We start from the raw sequence: 22857 nt of genomic DNA on the forward strand, positions 1-22857 counted from the left end.
AACTTGAGGACAGTAAGGTGCAATCACAAAATCAATCGCTCAGTAAAAGGTGTTAGGAAGCAAAATAAATCGCTTAGGAAAGGTGTTAGGGAGCAAAATAAATCACTTAGGAAAAGGTGTTAGGGAGCAGAATAAATCGCTTAGCAAAAGGTGTTAGGGAGCAAAATAAATCGCTTAGGAAAATGAGTCAGGGAGCAAAATAAATCGCTTAGGAAAAGGTGTTAGGGAGCAAAATAAATCGCTAAGGAAAATGTGTCAGGGAGCAAAATAAATCTCTTAGGAAAAGGTGTTAGGGAGCAAAATAAATCGCTTAGGAGAAGGTGTTAGGGGGCTTCTTTAACCGACAAGAATACTAACCCTATAAATTTAAAGTGAGGGTGTTTGTGTCCCTTGATTGAGACTGTCTGTTACAGGAACTGGTGTGGGGACTGACTCGACCTGGGAACCTCCGCGCTGCTGACTCTGTACCACTCAACCAGCGATCATTCTTCCTTGAGGTCGTAAGTCACTATCTGTCTGTCTGTCTATCTATCTATCTTCCCTGAGGCCGTAAGTCATTATCAGTCTGTTTATCTATCTATCTATCTATCTACCTTCAGGCCGTAAAGTCAGTATCTATCTATCTGTTTACATTTGAGTTGGTTGTTTCACAGGGAGGGACACTAACCCTCCGCCAACCCACTTGCTGACACGTAGGGAACACGTATGGATTGGTTATATGGTTACCACCCAGCGTTGTAAATGGTTTCCTGGCTTGCAGGAAACAATTAAGCTTGTCACTCAATGTAAACCGCCTGAAATGGAAAGAAGAGTAGCACAAAAGTGACAGGCAAGATGGCAGAAATAGGAAGAGATCAGCAGACAAACAATTATAAAGGTGAAGGAAGAAGTAGGCAGCACTACATCAGGTGAGTGGATGATGGTCAACACCACCTACCGCCCACACAGAAAACTTGCAGTCAATTATTCCTTAATATGTCTGGGGATGCACACGAACAAAAAATAAAAATCGAGGCAGTTGAACATTACACGTTATAGTTTCTTCTCATTAACTTGGCCCAGATTCTCGTCCTTTAGCAGCTTATTTCACGTATCTCAGTGGCATAAAAAGACACTACCTTGACCCGACACTCCTCCCATAACACTTCGTGACTAACATAATCCAGCGTTAATTTATTCAAGAGAGAGATATGGCAATTTTAGTCCAAGTCAGAGTAAAACCAGGATGGCATAGGAATGTAGGCCTATCACTAATATAAATAATAATAATAATAATAATAATAATAATGATGTGTGTGTGTGTGTGTGTGTGTGTGTGTGTGTGTGTGTGTGTGTGTGTGTGTGTGTGTGTGTGTGTGTGTGTGTAAGTGCGCGCGTGTGTGTGTGTGCATGAGATTTTTCAACACTAAGGCCATGTCTGTTACATCAAAGAGAATCAATTATAAGCCAAAAATAAAAAATAAATAAATAAATAACAAAAAACATGCCCCTTTCAGCTTAGGGAAATTAGTCAGTACAGGAAGAGGAAAAAAGGAAATGGACTCTGCCTAATTACTCCCTCCCCCCATTTTTTTTTCATTACAGGTAGTCATTAATTTTTCATAGACCATAATTACCCCGCTATATGTGCTCCTATTGGCGATAAGGTGTACAGAGTTCTTAATTTGCGTGATGATGATGATGGAGATTGTGGTAATAATGATGATGGTGCTGGTTTGATGGTGGTGGTGGTGGTGGTGGTGGTGGTGGTGGTGGTGGTGGTGGTGGTGGTGAGTGAGTGAGTGAGTGAGTGGTGACAATAATAATGATAATGATGTGATGATGATTGTAATGACTATGATAAAGATGTTGATAACAGTGGTGACAATGATAACAAAAATGATGATGATGATGATGATGATGACGATAATAATGGTGACTGTGATAACAATAACAATATTGATGATGATGTAATAATAACAGTGATGGCGATGATGATGATGATAATGACGATGATGATGATGATAATGACGATGATGATGATGACGATGATGATGATGATGATGCACACTCCCCCAGGACATACTAACGAACCTGGAGGCGCAGCTCAACGACGCCACACTGCTGGAGAGATTCAGGGCAGCATGTGGGGAGGCAGCGAAGCCCGAGGATGGGATAATACTGCAGATGACCCAGGCTGCCCCCACACACAGCCCTAGGGTCATCAAAACACACCTGACCTTCCCTCTGCTTAACTGTGACCTCCTGGACAAGTGCAAGGTAGGGTTAGGTGAGGTTAGGTTAGTTCTCTCTCTCTCTCTCTCTCTCTCACACACACACACACACACACACACACACACACAAGGTAGGGTTGAGTGAGGTTAGGTTAGGTTAGTCTCCTCTCTCTCTCTCTCTCTCTCTCTCTCTCTCTCTCTCTCTCTCTCTCTCTCTCTCTCACACACACACACACACACACACACACACACACACGCACGCAAGATTATCAAGGGTGAGACTGCATTCACTATCCTCCTTGTCATACATGATACCCTTCTAGTAAAGTCTGTTAGGGTTAGATTAGGTTAGTTAGATTATATAATGTAAGGTAAGGTATGGCAAGGTAAGGTAAGGTAAGGTAAGGCAAGGTAAGGTAAGGTAAGGTAAGGCAAGGTAAGGTTAGGCAAGATAAGGTAAGGTAAGGTAAGGTAAGGCAAGGTAAGGTTAGGTAAGGTAAGGTATGGTAAGGTAAGGTAAGGTAAGGTAAGGTATGGTTAGGGAAGGTATGGTTAGGTAAAGTAAGGTAAGGTATGGTAAGGTAAGGTAAGGTAAGGTAAGGTAAGGTAAGGTAAGGTATGGTAAGGTAAGGTAAGGTATGGTTAGGTAAGGTATGGTAAGGTAAGGTAAGGTAAGGTAAGGTATGGTTAGGGAAGGTATGGTTAGGTAAAGTAAGGTAAGGTAAGGTAAGGTAAGGTAAGGTAAGGTATGGTAAGGTAAGGTATGGTAAGGTAAGGTAAGGTAAGGTAAGGTAAGGTATGGTTAGGTAAGGTATGGTATGGTAAGGTAAGGTAAGGTAAGGTAAGGTATGGTTAGGTAAGGTATGGTAAGGTAAGGTTAGGTTAGTTAGGTTAGGTTAGGTAAAGTAAGGTAGGGTTAGGCTAGTCTGTTAGATCTGTTGTTAGTTTAGGCTTTTTGTTATGTTAGGTTTAGTTTGGGTAGCAGGTTAAGTTAGGCTTCACTAAGTTACGTTTAGTTAGATTGAGTTAGATTTGGTTAGGTTGAGATAGGTAAGGTTAGGTTAGTCTGTTAGATTTTGGTTAGGTTAGGCTTGCTGGGTTTAGGGCGTTAGGCTTCATTAGGTTAGGTTCAGGTTAGGTTAGGTTTAAAAAGATTAAGTAAAATTAGGTTATTAAGCTTCCAACACACCACTTCCTGGTAATTAACACACCTGTCCTTCACTTGACGTAACTCCACTTCCGGGTCACTAACACACCTGTCCTTCAATATACGTAACTCCACTTCCGGGTCACTAACACACCTGTCCCTCACTCTACATAACTCCACTTCCGGGTCACAAACACACCTGTCCTTCACTCCAAGTAACTCCACTTCCGGGTCATTAACACACCTGTCCTTCACTCCAAGTAACTCCACTTCCGGGTCACTAACCTGCCCCTCACTACATAACTCCACTTCCGGGTCATTAACACACCTGTCCACTCCAAGTAACTCCACTTCCGGGTCATTAACACACCTGTCCTTCATTCCACGTAACTTCACTTTCGGGTCATTAACACACCTGCCTTCACTCCACGTAACTCCACTTCCGGGTCACAAACACACCTGTCCTTCAATATACGTAACTCTACTTCCGGGTCATTAACACACCTGGACGTCACGTAACTTCACTTCCGAGTCATTAACACACCTGTCCTTCACTCCAAGTAGGCTAACTTCACTTCCGGGTCATTAACACACCTGCCCCTCACTCTACGTAACTCCACTTCCGGGTCATTAACACACCTGTCCTTCACTCCACGTAACTTCACTTCCGGGATATTAACACACCTGCCCTTCACTCCACGTAACTCCATTTCCGGGTCATTAACACACCTGTCCTTCACTCCACGTAACTTCACTTCCGGGTCATTAACACACCTGTCCTTCACTCCACGTAACCTCACTTCCGGGTCATTAACACACCTGCCCCTCACTCTACGTAACTCCACTTCCGGGTCATTAACACACCTGCCCTTCACTATATGCTACTTTCACCTACTTAATTTAAAGGTCAAGTAATGATAAGATTTCATGATGTTTACATTATAAGAGAATGGTCTTTAGATTGACAGATAAACTGATACAGACATACATTGCTAAAAGGATAAGTAAATGAAGAGATGTATGTTTAGACAGATAAATACAGATAGCTATATAGATAGATCGATAGACACAGACAGACAGGACACAAATTATTACCACCGATTGATACGCAGAATATAAACAAATAGTCCTAAGTGAATGATCATCTTCCCGTTCAGCTTAGCCAGTAAATAAAATAAAAATAAGAAGGAAGGGGAAACAATCAGACCCCTCACCTTCTCCTCTCATCGCTCCGTCCACCTCAACCAAAAGACACCTTCACCCAAGCTACTGATGATTTACTAATGAGGATTCTTGTCGGTTTTTCCTAAGACATATTTCTAAACGTGGGTACTGAATTTCATGTAGCCTACTGCATATAGTTTCTTCTTCATGGTGTACTAAAAAAAAATAAACAGCAGGTATATACATTCGTGACAGAGAGAGAGAGAGAGAGAGAGAGAGAGAGAGGTGGGGATTATTTTTAAACGGTTCATCCTGTTTCAAAAATACAGAAGGTAGAAAACGGGAAGATTTTTTTTTTTTTTTTTTTTTATCTACTCTGGGTAAAGCCGTATCCCTGCAATGTATCTCCTACGATGTAGATGTTTAATGTTGCAGATGTGGAGCTGTGTGCATGATGTTGCAAATGTGACGCTGTATGCACGATGTTACAGACGTGGTGTTGCAAGACTTGGTACTGATATCTTATGACAGGCATGGGGAAATTTCGTTCTTGCAGCCAAGGTTTGTTGATATGGTGTTGCAGACATGATGGTGTAGATGTGGTATTATAGGTATTAGGTACTGACAGTGTTTACGTACAGTGTTATGGTGCAAAAGAGGAGGTGGAAGCATGACTCTGCAAGATACAGTACAGTGTTGTTGAAAGCATGTTGAAGCCATGAATTGATGTTACAGGTGATTTACGTGACTCGCGATGCCCGGGACGCGTGTGTGTCCTACCACCACCACAACCGGCTGATCAGCACCTACCAGTACGAGGGCACCTTCCACCACTTCGCCCACGCCTACATGGACGGGGATGTGATATACGGGGACCAATGGGATCACACCGCCTCCGCCTGGGCTCGCCGCCACCACCCCAACCTCCATATTGTGTCCTACGAGGCTCTACAACAGGATATCAACGCCTGTCTGGCTAAAATTGTCTCCTTCCTCAGACTCCAGCTCTCCGATGCGCAGATTCGTGAGTAAGTACTGTGTGATGGCAGTTTTCCCGTCTTAGTTGTCACCGCCACACAATTTCAACCAGCTACATTCCTCAGTTGCAGAAGAACAAGGAAGTTTTAGGAAGAGAAGAGGTTGTGTAGATCAGATATTCATCCATAGGTCTTTAGTGAAAAAGTTTCTAGAGAAGGGAAAGAAGTTATATGCAGCCTTCATGGATTTGGAGAAACCATTTGACAGAGTGGATAAACAAGGAATGTGCAAATATTAAGAATATATGGAGTAAATGAGAAGCTGTTGAATACTGTGAAGAGTATGTATGAGGATGCTAGGGCTGCAGTGCGTGTGGTTAGTGAACTGAGTGATTTTTTTTTACCTGAATGTTGGATTGAAACAGGGATGTGTCAGGTCTCCATGGTTGTTCAGTCTGTATATGGATGAAGTTATAAAAGAGATACAAGATAGGGGAGTGGATGTTGGCGCGGCCCTAATAAATGAGAGCAGCGTTTGGAAACTTCATGTTCTGTTGTTTTTAGACGATACTGTACTGTTAAGTGAAGACGAAGGGGAGCTGCAAGGCATGGTGAATGAGTCTGGGAGAGTGTCTAAGAAACGGAATCTAAATGTGAATGTAGGGAAGAGTAAAGGCGTGGTTTTCGAGAGAAATGAAGTCACTGAGTGCACAGTGAGGTTGGACGATGAGGAAATGGAGAATGTAAGTGCATTTACATACTAGCGTAGTCTGATGAGTAGGGATGGAAGTTTAGAAAACGAAGTGCTTGAAAGGATACAACAGGAAAGAAAGGTTGCTGGTTCTTTGAAAGAAGTGATAAGAAATAGGGAATTTAGCAGGGAATTATAAGTCATTGCATAATAGTATTATGATACTAACTCTAACGCACGGATGCGAAGCTTGGACCTTGTTGGAAGGACATAAGTCAAGTGAGAGGGCAGTGGAAATGAGTTATTTGAAAGGAGCATGTGGAGTTGCATGGAGAGACAGACTGACAAATGAGGACGTGAAGAAGAGTTGTGGTGTGGATATGGATGTGACAGAAAGCATTAGGAGAAATACACGGCCACGTGGGAAGGATGGAGAACGAGAGACTAACGAGGAGTGTATGCGAGTGCGGTGGAGGGGGGGAAGGAGACCGAGGATGAGATGGAGGGATGGAGTGGAGAGTTAAATGAAAGAGCTAGGTGTGAGCTGGGAGGAGGGCAGCTAAGTGGTGAGGGACAGGGAGACATAGAGGCAATTTGTTTGTGGCCACCCCTTACGGGATTACGGCGTCTGGCTATACATTCCTCACACACCCCACCAGCTACACGATTTGTGTGCTGTCTCGTCAACATGGCGTCACGACTCCAACTTTCTGATGCATTCACCAAAAAGCAGTGTGATGGCAGTGTTTCCCCTTGTCACTGCATCATCATTTCATTCAGCTTCAGTCATAAGAAGATAACTGCAGTGAGTCAGAGCGTCCATGCTAGGCAGACACCTACTGGATTAGCAACCGAATACTGTGTGCGTGCTGATATCTGAATTCCTGTCAACACCAGAATACTGAGTGACTTAGCAGTGAAACCCACATGGATGCATAAATATCTACAATAAATGTGCACTTTACAGTGCAGGCTGGTCCAACACACCACACCCAAAACATTTACAAGAACTACCGGCGCTTGTTATATTCCGGAGCTCTATCATGATGGAGCTGGATTTGAAGGCACCACTCACCCTCCGTGGCCCTGTAGTAGCCAGCGAGAGCACATTCTTCAGAGAAGGTGGGAATGGGGCTGGGGAGCGGGTGCACCTACAAATACCCACACATGCATGACAACTCCTTCCTGTTACATTACATAGGGGCCCAGCAAGTGAAACAAGAGGCTTGGACAATGACTTCCGTGTGTGCCTGTACTTTTTAACAGTGTCCCAGCAATAGGTAACGCAAGTGCAGACAAAAATTAATACATATTCTAACATTCCAGGGTGGCCGAGCATGCCGATTTCTCCAACATGAAGACACGGGACTCCAAAGCACCGCTCACCTTCAGCGGACCTGTGAGAGCCAGTGAGGGCAGCTTCTACAGAAAGGGTGGGACTGGTGGATGGGAAGCTGTTGCCACTCCTGCTCTCACCACAACCATGAACTCTTGGATCGAGAAGCGCAGTAAAGAGGCTGGTTTCTCCCTCCCACTCCACCTCGGTTAACAACGGTACCGGTATAGCCTGGCTGCCTCCATGCAAATTTTGAGCTTCAAAAAGACTTCCATACAGAATAACCCCTAGGGCTTTCAGTGCTAGTTCAGCCTTTTTCACCAGGCCTCAGTGAGCATGTCCAGAGCTGCCAACCTATCCAACTTCCTCGTTGCGTGAAATTAATAAAAATAAAAACGCATATCTGCTTAATAATACTCCTACAGGCTTTCTGTTAAATATAGCCCCTCTCTGTAATAACATCGATTTCTTTCTTGCATAGTTACAAAGAACGGGCATCTTAATGGCTTCCACAGCTATTTGAAATGTAAAAACCTGCTTTCCATGTCATGCTGATACGCCTGTGCCTAGTTTAAAAGACCAGCCAAATGATTAAAATTAATCTATCCAAACATTACACTTTCAGCTACAAGTCACCTACTTTTAATACATCTCCAAGCACATCATCCCAGTTATTAACTGTAAGCAAAATATCATGCGGAAAGTTGAAAGTTGTGAGAGATGTAAAACCGAAGTATTTACCGAAGTGACTAACCTAACAAAATGATAACAGGGAGTGTGTGGGATACTTACACTGACGATTTTCCCAAACTGTTGAGCTGTGCAGGACAACTGTATATATCTGCCGCAGTTTCCTTGTGTAATGTCACCGTAAGGAAGATCCTGAGTCCAGTATTAATGTACTTAGCCAGGAAATTGAGAGTTTATGAAGTTATCCCTTCTCACGTTCGATTGTCAACTCGCGTGTGAGGACGCCTTAATTCCGATTTATGTTGTGGTTTAGTTTTTGATATTAATGTGAACGCACCACAACTTATTTCTAACGTAGAAAATAATACAAATCCAGTTATATTTCACTGGTCAGGTGTAAAAGGGTTGTCATGGAAATTAGTATAAAGTTGAGCTTACGACGACGTACCATTTAAAGGAAGCTGCGTTGTTTATGCGAGAATTCAAACACTGATTAATCCCTTCAAGCCGATAATACATTCAGTATTCAGTCTCGCCATTTTAAAGTGATTCCTCTCAGCAACTGATTTAAAAGTTGGTGCCCCCTCCCTCTTTGTAGATGAGGGTGCCCGCCATCCACTCACATGAGTGCTGTCACCAGGTGACAAGTGACAAACCAAATGGCATGTTGTGATCCAGGAAACCATTTACTACGCAAGATGATAACCACATAACCAACTTGCTGGTTATGTAGTAGGGTAAGGGCTCCAACCGGTTAGAACCTGCAAGGGTTTCCATCTAAAGGCCGGTAGGGGAATTGCTCACACAATGCCAGTCAGGGACGACTGAAGCTGGTCACCCTCGCCTAAAACGCTGGGACTAATTAGCCTAGTCCCAGGACTCTACGCTCCTGAAAAGCGTAGAAAAATGGCGATGGATTGGATATAGGCTCCTTGAACGCGAGGCCTTGGGGTGGTAGTTTATGATGGAGGAATTGAGTGGAACAATGGGACTGGGGTGTATTATTTTAATCTACTCATCACACTCCCAATACACTCCAGTCCCATCCTTCCTCATTTCCTCCATCATAAACCTAGCACCCCAAGACCTCGCATTCAACGATGACCCGCACATCCACCTAATTATTATTTCTACACATTTGAGGGGGGAAGAGGGAGGGGGAGGCCGAGGATGAGATGGAGGGATGGGGTGGAGAGGTATATGAGAGAGGGGGGTGTGAGTTGGGAGCAGGGCAGTGAAATGGCGGGGGACAGGGCGACTTGGAGGCGATTTGTTTGTGGCCACCCCAAACGGGATTGAGGCGTCTGGCAATAGATAGACAGATAGAATATTCTCCCCCTTTACTGCCCTGGTCTCACTACCATACAGCATTACACTAACTCATGTCGCATACAAAGATCCCTTAACACAGAGGGAGAACCCTCTCGGTGTCAGGTAAGGAAACAGCTCCCCGAACTTCTTCCAACCCTCAAGACTCGCCAGCAAGATCAATCCTTTCATGCTTAGTAATCTCATGATCCTCCAGACACACTGCACTCATGAAATCAGCTTTTATCTCACAGCCTACCTCTAATACCACTACATTTGTTATGCATCCACTTATCACAAGCACTGCTAGCTTCAATTTTATCCCAACTGAACTATCCCATTGCAACTAGGAGCAATTGGGTACTGTATTGTATTCAAGTTAACATCAAATTATTTTATTTAAGGAAGAGGAACCCTAGGAGTCAAAGGCTTCTGAATCTACTTCAGTTAACCCATCTTCACTGTTGGTACATCTTATGAATTGTATTTAGGTTACCACCAGACGATTTTATTTGGCTCCTAAAAACTTCAGCACAGCTAAAGGGTTAAAGAAAACTTTGTGACCGCAGGGGTTAGATATACCCTTTATTAAGACATTCATAGATACAGGTCCTTTCCAAATTCAATCAAATAATCCCGAGGTAGCAAAAATGAAGAGAAACTCATACTCAGGCTGAAGGTGAATGATTCATGTTAGGTTGATGAAAATGAACCGAGTCTAACCATCACTAACAATGTGTCATATTGATCTACCGAGGCATTATTAACAACTTACAAGGAGTGACCCTCAGCCACAGTTACCAGTCAACTGAGGAAGAAATATTGCTAATCTCCAGCTCCTGCTCTTGTTACCACAAAGATAAAAATCAGTTATATTGTGGACAAACCCTGTCATTCCACAATAATACAGACTCTACATCATCATCATCATAACTCTTATTTCCACCTAGATAAATCAGTCTTCATGTTTAGGAAATTAATCAGAAGTACAAGAGAACTCTAGGTATAGTCTCAACTTCCCCTCTTAATTATGCTGCAGAAGTTAATCCTTATTATTATTCAGGTAGATAATACTGGACAACTGTGATATTGCTACCCTAAAACAGTTAACTACTACAGCTTACCCTCTTCTGGAAAAATAACTGTCCTGATGGCAATGCACATACGGCAGACCTGCAAGAAATGTCACTACTAAGTAAATCTATAATTCCTTCCTCAATATACTTTTTACTTCACAAGGTCAGAGCTTTTAAATATAATCAGAACTCATAGGATTGACAGATTCTGTTTCTCATCATGAAACTCAACTGATCACTTCAATCTGATACATCTTCACTGTTTTGTGCAGCTGTCTTTAATTTTGTTCATATTATAAAGAACGAGTAGTCAGGGAGGATAATGAGGGGTTTACCTAACTCCCCCTTCCCCTTCCCCTCCCTGGTCCAGAGCCTCCCCAGATCCAAACATAATCTTCAAAGGATAGCATAAATAAACTAAAATGAGCAATGTTTTGATGGGGATATAAGTCATTTAGGGAAAGCATACATTATCTAAAGTAAGCAGTTGTTCAGCAAAAGTTAACCTTAACCAAAATGTCATGCCTGCCTCACCATATGGCAATAGTGGCGCTGTTTCAGTAGGGAGGGAAGACCATCAACTTGCAACCCTTACATCTCACACAACAGTTGTCACCTGGATGATGAACCAGCCTTTATTTTAGGCCTCCTCCTCACATGATCCTGAAGAGATAAACTGTGCATCATCACCAGTTGCATTTCATATATAAGGAGTGCTTCTGGATTAAACTCAGATAAAAATAGCCGCGGAACTGTTTCATAACAATCAATCGGTAATTCCATGTTCATCATTACATAAAATATATTGCCTATCAAAAAAATGATAAACTAAATGCTCCTACCAACAAAAATGGCATGATTTATAAAACTGAATGTTCCTACCAACAAAGACAGCCCTAGCATGTATGAAATATGGATGGTGGGTGTTAGGGAAGAAATGACGACATGTAGAGCTATATGGTATGTAGGACTGCCGGGCCTTGGGAGCAGGCTGTGATGCCAATGCCCAGGGTAGGACACACACAAAAAATAACACACACATTAATAAATAATGTATAACAAAACAAGAGGTCCAGGAAGAGATGAGGAAATTAGATAGGGGAAAAGCCAATGGCCCTGATGAGATTTTGTGTTTGTTATTACAGGAATGTGTAAAAGAGCTAAGGAATCCATTACAATCAATTTTTGGAGAAACCTTAAGACAAGAAAAACTACCTGATAATTGGAAAAATGCAAACACTGTGCCCTTTTTCAAGAAAGGAAACAGAAAAAAAATCCACTTAACTACCAACCAGTACCACTGACCAACGTCGTAAGCAAGATGTTAGAAAAACTGATACGAAGAACTTGGGTAAATCATGTTACTAACCTATTAAGTTACTATGACAGAGTTGCAGATATAATACAGAAAAGAGATGGCTGGATAGACAACATATATTTGGATTTCAAGAAGGCATTTGACAGAGTACCACACAAAAGACTTTTATGGAAACTGTATGATCAAGGAGGAGTCCAAGGTAAACTATATGACTGGATGCAAGATTTTCTCAGTAAAAAGGATATGAGAACAGTGCTAGGGGGAAATTACTCATCATGGAGATAAGTGACGAGTGGCGTTCCACAGGGCTCGGTGCTGGCACCAATTATGTTTTTAGTATGTATACATGACACAGACAGCAACATTGGAAATGGAAGCTACCTAAAAATGTTTGCTGATGATGCAAAAATACAAAGGGAAATTACAGAAATGGCATGAATTAAATACCTGAATACTCCTACCAACAAAACTGCCAGGAATTAAATAACCGAATGCTCCAACCCCCCAAAATGGCATGAATTATATATAATTCAATGTTCCTCTTCACAAGCAAAGTACTGTACCTGAAGGAAAGCAACATCAATATCTACACAGGTTCAAGGTAGCCTACTCTGAAAACAACTATACACACAGCATAAGAAGACAGTCAGTTTAACAGTTCAGAAAGACCACTCACTTCTATAGTTCAGTGGCCTTAACTTGACTAAGATTTTCATTCTTTTGGAACTCATTTCCCATAGTACACTGGGTGGATATGACAATACTATGGCTCTACAACATTTCCACAGTACTTTTTTAATATCAATATATATATATATTTTCCAGCTCAGTCTCAGCTAGGTGAACACAGCATAGTTTTCATCATTATCCCACCCTTATTTCCTACTAATCAGTAACATAGGTACCAAGAAACCATTTACTAGGCTGAGTGGTAACCATATAACCAAATCATGGCACCTGGTGGTTTAGTGGGTAATTAAGGCACTCCAATCGGATTGAGCCTGTGTTGGTTTATATCCAAGGGGTGGTTGGAGTTTACTGCTCATGTAATGCCACTCAGGGATGAGTAAGGCTGGTTGCTCTCATCTTAAATGTCAGGACCAACTTGCCCAGCACTGGGCTCTTACATTCCTTGTGGGGAAACACAGGATTAGATGATGATGATGATAATAATAATCTATCTATCTATTGCCAGACGCCTCAATCCCGTTTGGGGTGGCCACAAACAAATCACCTCCAAGTCGCCCTGTCCCCCGCCATTTCACTCCCCTGCTCCCAGCTCACACCCCCCTCTCTCATATACCTCTCCACCCCATCCCTCCATCTCATCCTCGGCCTCCCCCTCCCTCTTTCCCCCTCCACCTCACTCACATACACTCTCTTCGTCAGTCTTTCACCCTCCATCCTCTCCACATGGCCAAACCACTTCAGTGTGTTCCTCATAACGCTTCCTATCTCATCCACATCAACACCACAACGCTCCTTTATATCCTCATTCGTCAGCCTGTCTCTCCATGTGACTCCACAGGCTCCTCTTAAATAACTCATTTCCACTGCTCTCACTCTTGACTTGTGTCCTTCCAACAACGTCCAAGCTTCACTTCCGTACGTTAGAGTTGGTATCACAATACTGTCATGTAGTAACTTTTTCACTTCCATGCTCACTTCCCTGTTTCTTATCACTGCTTTCAAGGAACCAGCAACCTTTCTTCCCTGCTGTACCCTTTCAAGCACTTCACCCTCCAAACCTCCATCCTTACTCATCACACTACCCAAGTACTTAAACGTACTCACATTTTCCAATTCCTCACCATCCAACCTCGCTGTACATTCACTGACTTCACCTCTCTCAAAGACCATCACTTTACTCTTCCCTACATTCACCTTTAGATTCCGTTTCTTACACACTCTCCCAAACTCATCCACCAAGCCTTGCAGCTCTCCTTCGTCTTCACTCAACAACACAGTATCATCTGCAAACAACAGTACAGGGAGTTTCCAAACACTATCCTCTCTCACCATGGCCACTCCAACATCCACTACCCTACCTTGTACCTCTTTTATTACCCCATCCATGTACAGATTGAACAACCATGGAGACATGACACATCCCTGTTTCAACCCAACCTTCAAAGAGAAAAATTCACTTAGTTCACCATCCACACGCACTGCAGCCTTCGCACCATCGTGCATACTCTTCACAGCATTCAACAACTTTCCATCTACTCCATATATTCTTAACACTTTCCACAATCCTTGTCTATCCACCCTGTCATATGCTTTCTCCAAATCCATGAATGCCGCATGCAACTTCTTTCCCTTCTCTAGAAACTTTTCCACTAAAGATCTGAGAATGAATATCTGATCTACACAACCTCTTCCCTTCCTAAAGCCTCCCTGTTCTTCTCCAACTAATTTCTCTGTTCTTTCTCTAACTCTGTCAATAAGTATCCTGCCATACACTTTTCCTATTATACTAAGAAGACAAATGCCCCTATGGTTACCACACACTTCTTTTTCCCCTTTTCCTTTGTACAAGGGAATAATTATACCTGACTTCCAATCCTCCGGGACTCTACCTTCCTCCCAGGCCAATCTGCACATCTTCCACATCCATTCTACTACTAATACCAATAATAATATAAATTGTTGGATTCAAGGATTCATGCCAACCAAAAAGTAAGTACCTATGTGTCTCCCCTCACCATGTGGCAGCATTGACGTAAACTCCATACCGAGGTAACTCCGTCAAATGCAAACCATATGTCTGGATGTGAAAGTGCAAACGCAGTACACCTGCAAGAAATGGACTACTATAGAAAGGAATAATGTCCATCTACAATACTCTTAATTTTACATGGTCAGAGCTGTGTATTATAATCAGAACTCATAGGATTGACAGATTTTTTTATTCTCATCATAAAAGATAATTGGGGTATGACTGGAGGTCCCCATGATGATGATGACATTTAAATTGAACCAAAAGTGCAGTAACTCACCATCAGCATCTGGCAGCAGTTGCACACATAATGAAGACAACACAACTTGCACCAGCTGACTCTCACATCGTAGTTATCACCCCACCGATGAACCATAACTTGATATTCATCCCTCTTGTGATGCTGGAGAGGTGAAACTATGCTTCAATACAAGTTACATTCAAAGGATCAGGTGTGCTTACGAATTATAATCAGACAAAAATTGCCGCGGACTGGTTTCATTACAATCAATCGGTAATTCCATGTTCATCATTACATCTATCTACTGCCAAAGACCTTATTCCTATACGAGGTGGCTGCAAACAAATTACCTTCACGTCATCCTGTCCTTTGTTATTTGGCTGTTCTCCCTCCAACTCACATCCACCTCTCTAAGATATCGTTCCACTCCATACTCCATCCTATTCTTGGTTTCCCCCCCCCTCCTCACATACATTCTTCATTGGTCTCCCATTCTCCATCCTCCTCACATGGCAAAACCATCTAAAAATATTTGTCAATACTTTCAATCACATCCACATCAACATCACAACACTCTTTCACTTCCTCATTTGTCTGTCTGTCTCTCTATATAACTACACTCCTCTCATGTAATTCATTTCCACTGCTCTCACTCCTGATCTGTGACACTGTTGACTTTTACAAACTAATAAAGTGCCAATAAATGATATATGACTAATCAACTAAATAGAATTGAAGAGCAAGCTCCTATTCATAAGCTTAGTTTACATCTGGAATCTAACGTCAAAATAGGATTACACAACCGTTTACTGCAGTCAACAAACAGTAACAAGACAATCTGACACCTAGACTAATTCATCATAAACAAACAACAACTTCCTTCAATACCATCGACCCAACCTCTTACACGCCCCAAATGACAGGGCAAGGTACGATTAAAAAAGCAGAGAAAGAAAAAACATTAGAGGAAGAATTACATTAATTTTACTCTAAACTTCCCTACAATTGCCATCTCTCCATCTTGAATGCTGAGCCGTAGCAACTGATTAACACTAGAATATGATGAAAGTTACAAAGACGTGTTATGGAAGTGGCTATAAAGTAGCAGTATTGTCTCTCTTCGTCACCAAACTATACGACATAAGCTGCAAAAGGATAAAAATCTTAGGTGTATAATCAACAGCACTATTAGTGAAATGGACCAGCCACTCACACAACTCATGGCTATGGAAACCTGGCTCCAACTATACACCTTGTACTCTTAACTTTGCCTAAATTCCCACCTCTCCATCTTGAATGCTGAGCTGTAAAAATAGACACACTAGATTACAATGCTAGTCACAAAGAATCCTACGGAAAGTATGTAGGGCAGTAGAAATGTCTCCTGCCACTGACCTAGATAAATAAGCTACAAAATGCTAAAAATCTAGGTCAAGTTGAAGAGAATATAGCTTCATTCTAGGCTAAACAAAATTGAAATAGGGGACTTACCACAACCAACTGGTACAATACAGTCGACTCCCAGATCACGGCTGTCTGTCAGCCCAGGAATCAGGCTTTAGTATCTGAACCAGGCCTCATCCTGGAAAAAAAAAAAAAAACTTTAACACATATGCTACATTACCAGACAATCCATGGTTTTTAAACAATAATCAGAGAAAAGCAGCCATGGAATTGGTTTCATTAAATTCAATCGGTAATTCCACATTCATCATTATATGTGTCAGAGTGGTAATATTTTAGTGAGAGAGAAAGAGAATGATTATAAGTTAATTATCTAAATTTATGTCACACCTCCACTTAAGGTATCCCAACATACTAGGGTTAACAATGATACAGCTGATGGTTTTCAATGCAATGGAAGGTTATTATCTGCCAATACCAGCTAATTACTTTCCACAAGTCTAGAAAACATTAGGAGAAATACTTTGTATGATGGTTTGGCCTTGTTGAGACAATGGAAAATGGAAGGCTTACTAGAGAGTGACTGAGGTGGAGAGGAAGATGAAGGGATAGGTTGGTGAGCTACATGAGTATTCGAGAGGGCAACCATATGGCATGAGGGAAGGTGACAGGAAGGTGATTTGTTTGTGGTCATCCATTACACGGTTAAGGCATTCTGGTGCGAAAGACAGACACATTCTAAGAGTCAAGAGTAGTTAGTAGCCAAGTGTCAAACTTTCTGGGTACATGGTAAAGCTACATGATAATGAAAAATCAAAGGCGCTTACCAACAATAGTTCCATTTTCTGGCAGTGCACACACAGACCTGAAAGAAAATTACTATTACAGAAAGCAAAAACTTCAGTCCATAACAGACTCTCTAATTCACATGGTCAGGCTAATAAATATAATCAGAACTCATAGGATTGACAGATTTTCAACATTCTCATCACATTACAACTAATGATCATATGCTTAAATGTTAAATTACTAAGTGGAATGCAAGCTCCCTATTTTTATCATTTCTGAACCAAGCAAGCCAGATGGAGCGTGTTTAGGTTTCTGTATTGTCGTTAACTGCACTGTAATGTGGAATACAGGCAGACCAAACCTCGAAACCACAGGTGTTCCAAAAATGGCAATAACAATTTAGGGAGGTTGCTTTCCACTTTCCAGCTTATGGTTCAAGCACATGGCCCTAAGCTTCACCGAAACTGCAGTAAGCGACTCACCCTCAACATCTGGCAGCAATGACGTACAGTACACTCAGTCTTTCAGCAACACCAGTAACTTGGAAAAGCTGAATCTCATGCCACTTGACTGACGAACCAGGCTTTGATATCTAGCCCTGACCCCATCTTTCTGTGGTCCTGGGGAGAGAAAACTGTCTGTAATTATCAGTTACATTTCCTGAGTGAGGTGTGCTTCGAAATCAATCAGAAAAAAATTGCCGCGGACTTGTTTCATTCCAATCAATCGGTAATTCCATGCTCATCATTAGTAACCTCAAAGTGTCAACAACTGATACATTACCAAACAACCACACTACTGCAATCAACAAACACAAAAATAACAAACTGAGAGAAACACTATGCCCTTCTTAGTTCAAAGTACAGATATTCTTGGAAATTGACCAGTTTCCTTAAAAATGCTGCTGATCTCCATGTTGATTCAAGCATCTTAGAGAAAGAAGTTGGTAGTTTATTTACACTCCTGAAGGTGAAGGGTTGGATGAATGAATGAAAAAATGACATCTAAACCATCCCATATAGTAGTGTCATATTACATTGTATACAGAAGCATGCAAGAGTGCTGGAAGCTCTTTATATTTATGAATATGAAAAACATAATTATTACAGCAATGAAGCAGAAATCCTATGTCACAGCAAAAAATGTCACCAACTCATAGGATTAATAATTAAATTCAGATTAATTACCCAAGGTCCAAATCACCATCAGCATCCAACTTACCATCAGTAACTGGCACTCGAGTATGAAATGGTCAACTCCCCCACTACAGTTGCCTGTCAGTCCAGAAACCAGGATTTACCATCTAACCCAGGCTTCCTTATCATCCAGTGTAGATAAAAACAGCTTCTTTACTTGTTTTGTTATTTTACTGTACAAGGCAAATTTTCCAGTGATAATCAGAAAAAAGCAGCCATGGAATTAGTTTCATTGATATCAATCGGTAATTCCACAATCATCATGATGCACTACATGGGTGTATCTGATAAATTACCTAGCCACTCATCACCACCACCTAACTATTGAAAATTCTAAGCAAAACGTCATCCCAGGTAAAATCTCCAACCCCTCCCTTCCTTCTCATAATGCAGAAAGTTACTTAGCTAATCACTTGATGTACCAGTAGTGCTGCTCTCAGGTGCCTGCCCTTTCTCTCTTCCTTCCTTCCTCTTTCCTTCATTCTCTCCTCTTCCTTCTGTCTACAGGTGACTCTACATGAGTGACATGCCAAATGGTTTCCTGTACGCAGGAAACCATTGATACGCTGGATGGTATCATATAACCAAATTATAGCGCCTGTGGTTTGGTGGGTAATTAAAACACTCCAATCAGACTGATCTGGTGTGGATTTAAATCCAAGGGGTGGTTGGGGTTTATTCCTCATATAATGCCACTCAGGAATGAGAGGCTGATCAAACTCATCTTTTCTATGCCAGGACCAATTTGCCTAGCCCTGGGCTCCAATGCTCCTCATGTGGAAACACTGGATCATCTAGACCTCCCCTCCATCATCATCCAGACCTCTTCCACCCCCCCCCATCATCATCATCATCAATCAAAACCATTCTACTCCTCCAAGCATCCACACCTCTTCCACCCCAAGGATGAGGTGAGGTAATACACACCCACAACACTGTTACCTTTCCCACATAACACATACTGTAAGTCTGATATATAAACTCACGATGCTTACCTACAAGTAATCCCTCGTCTGAGCCACCCAAACCCATCCAGTTGGCACTGCACGTGTGGAAGGTCTGCAAGATAATTACACTTTAGAACACAACAAAAAATTTTCCTCTGCAAACTTTTAATTTCCACGGTCAGAGCAATTTGGTTTAATCAGAACTCATAGGATTGACAGATTTTTATTTTCATCATGAATGACAATTAACCCCTTCAATATGATGACATCCTGCACAATGAGACCTTGCTTTGATGGGCCTGTTTTTTTTTTTTTTTTTTTTTTTTTTAATGCGAGGAAGAAGGAACCAAAGGCCATGAGCCCGCAGTAACAGTTCCCTCCAAGAGAAAAACAAAATACAATAGAGAGCCAAATTCAAGATCCGATCATTTTGAGATGCCTGGACACACTACGTTTGAAAGACTGGAGATCATAGGCAGGAGGAAATACAGACAGAGGGAGACAGTTCCAGAGCTGACCTGTTGCATAAATGAAAGACTGGGAGTAACGGTTAACTCTTGCATTAGAGAGTTGGACAGAAAAGGGATGAGAGTTTGCTGCCAGCCAGACGGGTGCTACGCGCCCGTCGTAGAGGTGGAGGAATGCAAGCAGACAGTTCAGAGGAGCAGTGACCATTAAAGTAGCGATAGAAAAGAGATAAAGATGCAACAGTGCGGCGAAGAGACAGAGGTTGAAGGGAGTCAGTAAGAGGAGGAGAGTTAATGAGACGAAAAGCCTTTGACTCCACCCTATTGAGAAGAGCTGTATGTGGGGAGCCTCCCCACACATGAGAGTTGTACTCCACACAGGGGCGGATAAAACCCCTGTATAGAGTCAACAATTGTGCAGGGGTAAAGAAAGAGCGGAGTCGGCTTAGCACACCCAATCTCTTGGAAGCAGATTTTACAAGAGATGTAATATGATCTTTCCAAGATAAGTCCCGAGTAAATGAAACCCCAAGCATGTTCAAGGATGATGCAGGATTAATCTGAATATTATTAAACATTAGTGGGTATACCTGTGGAAGATTTTGTCGGGTTGATAGGTGTAAGAACTGAGTCTTAGATGCATTAAAGACAACCATATTATTTTTACCCCAGTCAGAGATATGTAGGGGACTTCAGATAAACTGATCCCCTAGCCCAACAATACAATAACTTTGTGTTATATACTGAACCAAGATCTGGTATAGAGCTCATCCAGCAACCAACTGGACAAAAGTGTTAAATACCTAACCACAGCCCACTATTTCCCTTTTCATTATTATTTATTACCTCACAAAATGAGGGCCAACATTAGTTCTGTATTGCTTACTGATCTATTAAATATCAAGGAATACAGGTCAAATCCTTTAATTGCTGATTTTCTGATCTCTTATAATTTGTCCAACATAACAGACCATTTTTCATACATACTGTCCCTAGGTCTGGTACAGTGGTCCTTATTGGATGTCTTATAAAACAAACTACTGGACAGACTGTCTGCCTTTTCTTCACAATTAGTTCATTATAATGAGGTCTCACTGTACATGATGTAGGATAGACAAACAGCATTGACTAAGCCATCCCCACACTAAAAAAAAAATCACTCAGTAGTTCAAAAGACAAGAGTTGTATATATGTACCACCCTGTATATCATCAACGTTAAGGGGGTTACTTCAGATCAGGCAAAAAGGCAATGTCACTCACCATTACCGCATGGCAGCAGTATGACGGACACATTACAAGACTGGACATGTGCACCAGTTAACTCTATCACAGTAACTTGAATCATGAACCACAACTCAGTGTCTATCCCAGGCCTCCTGCTCATAATCCTGGGGAGATAAAACCGTGCTTCATTACCAGTTACAAGGTATGTTTTCAACATAAATCAGAAAAAAAACTGCCGCGGACTGGTTTCATTACAATCAATCGGTCATAACCACGTTCATCATTAAGTGTACTCCTTTTACTCTACCTTGATCCAAAATTGCCCTCTATATTGAACGCACAGTGGCAACAAGAGAAGAACACAAGAAAGTGCATGTAGTCAAGGAGCGCCACTGAAAGGAGGTATGGGCTGTAGCATTCTCTCTCTCTCTGCCACTTGGCTATGTGTATTTGGGTTCAACAGCAGGAAAATCAGGGCCAAGTATACAGTAGCTACTTCAATGGTGCCAGCTTCTGCAACCACCAATCTTATTTAACTTGGGACAAACCTATGGTACTGATACGGTTATTGAAGGCTGAATAAAACTCTTCCAGTTTGAAATAATCAGGCTGCATAAAAATGTCTGAAAAGTTAAAGTGACACTGAACTTACCTGTGTTTTGGTATCAGGGGAAGATGTCGATTTGCAAGGAATGATGAGAAACTGTCCAAACCTCCAGCTCCTGTGAAGAAAGATGAAATTTGCTGTATAGCTAATCAGTTACGGTAACAACATTACGCAATTCCAATTTATAGTCAGAGATAAAAACAGCCATATAGGTGGTTTCATTACAGTCAAGCGGTAATTCCTTGCTCATCATTATACCGATACACCCTCAAGCCAATGATGCTTTTGCTATTTCTTGCTACTACCACACAATTTCATTGGGGGGAAGGGGGGGGAGGGCCTCTTGCAAGGGTTAATGTAGGCAAAACCTGACCTCTTCTGAAATGAATACCGCTGTCTGGTAGTTGCAAGAATGCAAAGAATGTCACTGGAGCAAAAAGTCTCAATGAAATTCAACTTACAAGGTGTTTCCTCAGTTCTCCACTTCATTACTCCAAGTCACACCTGAAACTGGGAAGGGGTAAATGAAGTTCTTCAACTATTCTCAGCATACAGCAATTTAAACCATGTCATGGAAATGCTTCTGAAGTTCATTTTTATAAAACAAATATCAAGCAAACTTTCACCTCTAAACACTACTCCGATAATATTAGATTCAAGCATACTCTTTACTGAGTGAATGACAAACACAAGTCATTATGAGATGTAAGTGGAGTCAACACTGCATATATCAAATGCTAAAATACAATACACTGCTACCTTCACAAGTTAAAGAAAAAAGTATATTCACTCTGAACAGTTCATATCAAGGAAGTAAAGGAGATAAGGCATAAATGATAATTACTAACAACAAAATGGTGTACTGTACAGTATATCAAATTAATAAAAAGAGGAACAAACAATACTCACCAAATTTGATGCATTCTTGGTCATAAAACAGTGTATGTTTATACTATATGTTTACATACAAATCCAATTCAAGTTCTATGACATTAAAAATCCAAGACAAATGCCTAGTTGCTGCTGTTGTGGTCCCAGGCACATCTAAACATGAACCAGGGAAACTGCACATTGAGGTTGCTCTTCTGCTGCAGTCCACCATCTCCTTTCGCAGAAGTTAAGAGATATTTGTGCAACCATGCAGATGAGCCGCCCAGTTACCTCGGTGCCACCACATAAAGGCATCCTTCTCCACCACCTATTCATGAAGTTAAATGGTCAAGCAAACCTGTATCATGATTATCAGGACAGAAGTGAAAGGCATTGCAATAGTGAAAGATTTTGTTAATTTAGGCTATACTGTACATATGAAATAAATAAATGTTGGATAAATGATACTGTA

General features: G+C 41.6%; 1 protein-coding gene and 1 long non-coding RNA gene across 5 annotated transcripts in view; one reads left to right on the forward strand and one right to left on the reverse strand.

Moving 5' to 3' along the window:
* Positions 1-7741, forward strand: part of LOC145400532 (sulfotransferase 1E1-like) — a 9917-nt gene extending 2176 nt beyond the window's left edge. The window contains exons 3-6 of the mRNA XM_080273053.1: positions 414-500; positions 2059-2259; positions 5260-5552; positions 7519-7741. Coding sequence (XP_080129179.1) covers positions 414-500; positions 2059-2259; positions 5260-5552; positions 7519-7741 — 804 coding nt within the window. The remainder of the gene's footprint in view (positions 1-413; positions 501-2058; positions 2260-5259; positions 5553-7518) is intronic.
* A 2373-nt stretch (positions 7742-10114) lies between these two features.
* Positions 10115-22597, reverse strand: LOC145400407 (uncharacterized). Of its 4 annotated transcripts, none has more exons than XR_013897436.1 (11): positions 22425-22597; positions 21977-22025; positions 21561-21630; positions 20945-21072; positions 19265-19328; positions 17556-17693; positions 17112-17149; positions 16372-16462; positions 14920-15042; positions 14608-14716; positions 10115-11265 (listed from the first exon to the last, which is right to left on the reverse strand). It is a non-coding gene; the product is annotated as an uncharacterized LOC145400407 (long non-coding RNA). The 4 variants fall into 4 exon arrangements; XR_013897438.1 differs by lacking the exon at positions 22425-22597 and having other exon boundaries at positions 10115-10699; positions 11137-11265; positions 21977-22319; XR_013897437.1 differs by lacking the exon at positions 22425-22597 and having other exon boundaries at positions 14626-14716; positions 21977-22319.
* Between the last annotated feature and the right edge of the window lie 260 nt (positions 22598-22857).

This window comes from Coenobita brevimanus, chromosome 52 (assembly GCF_032717465.1).
Source record: "Coenobita brevimanus isolate Jiangsu-jjx chromosome 52, ASM3271746v2, whole genome shotgun sequence".
In the NCBI taxonomy this organism is placed as follows: Eukaryota; Metazoa; Arthropoda; class Malacostraca; order Decapoda; family Coenobitidae; genus Coenobita; species Coenobita brevimanus.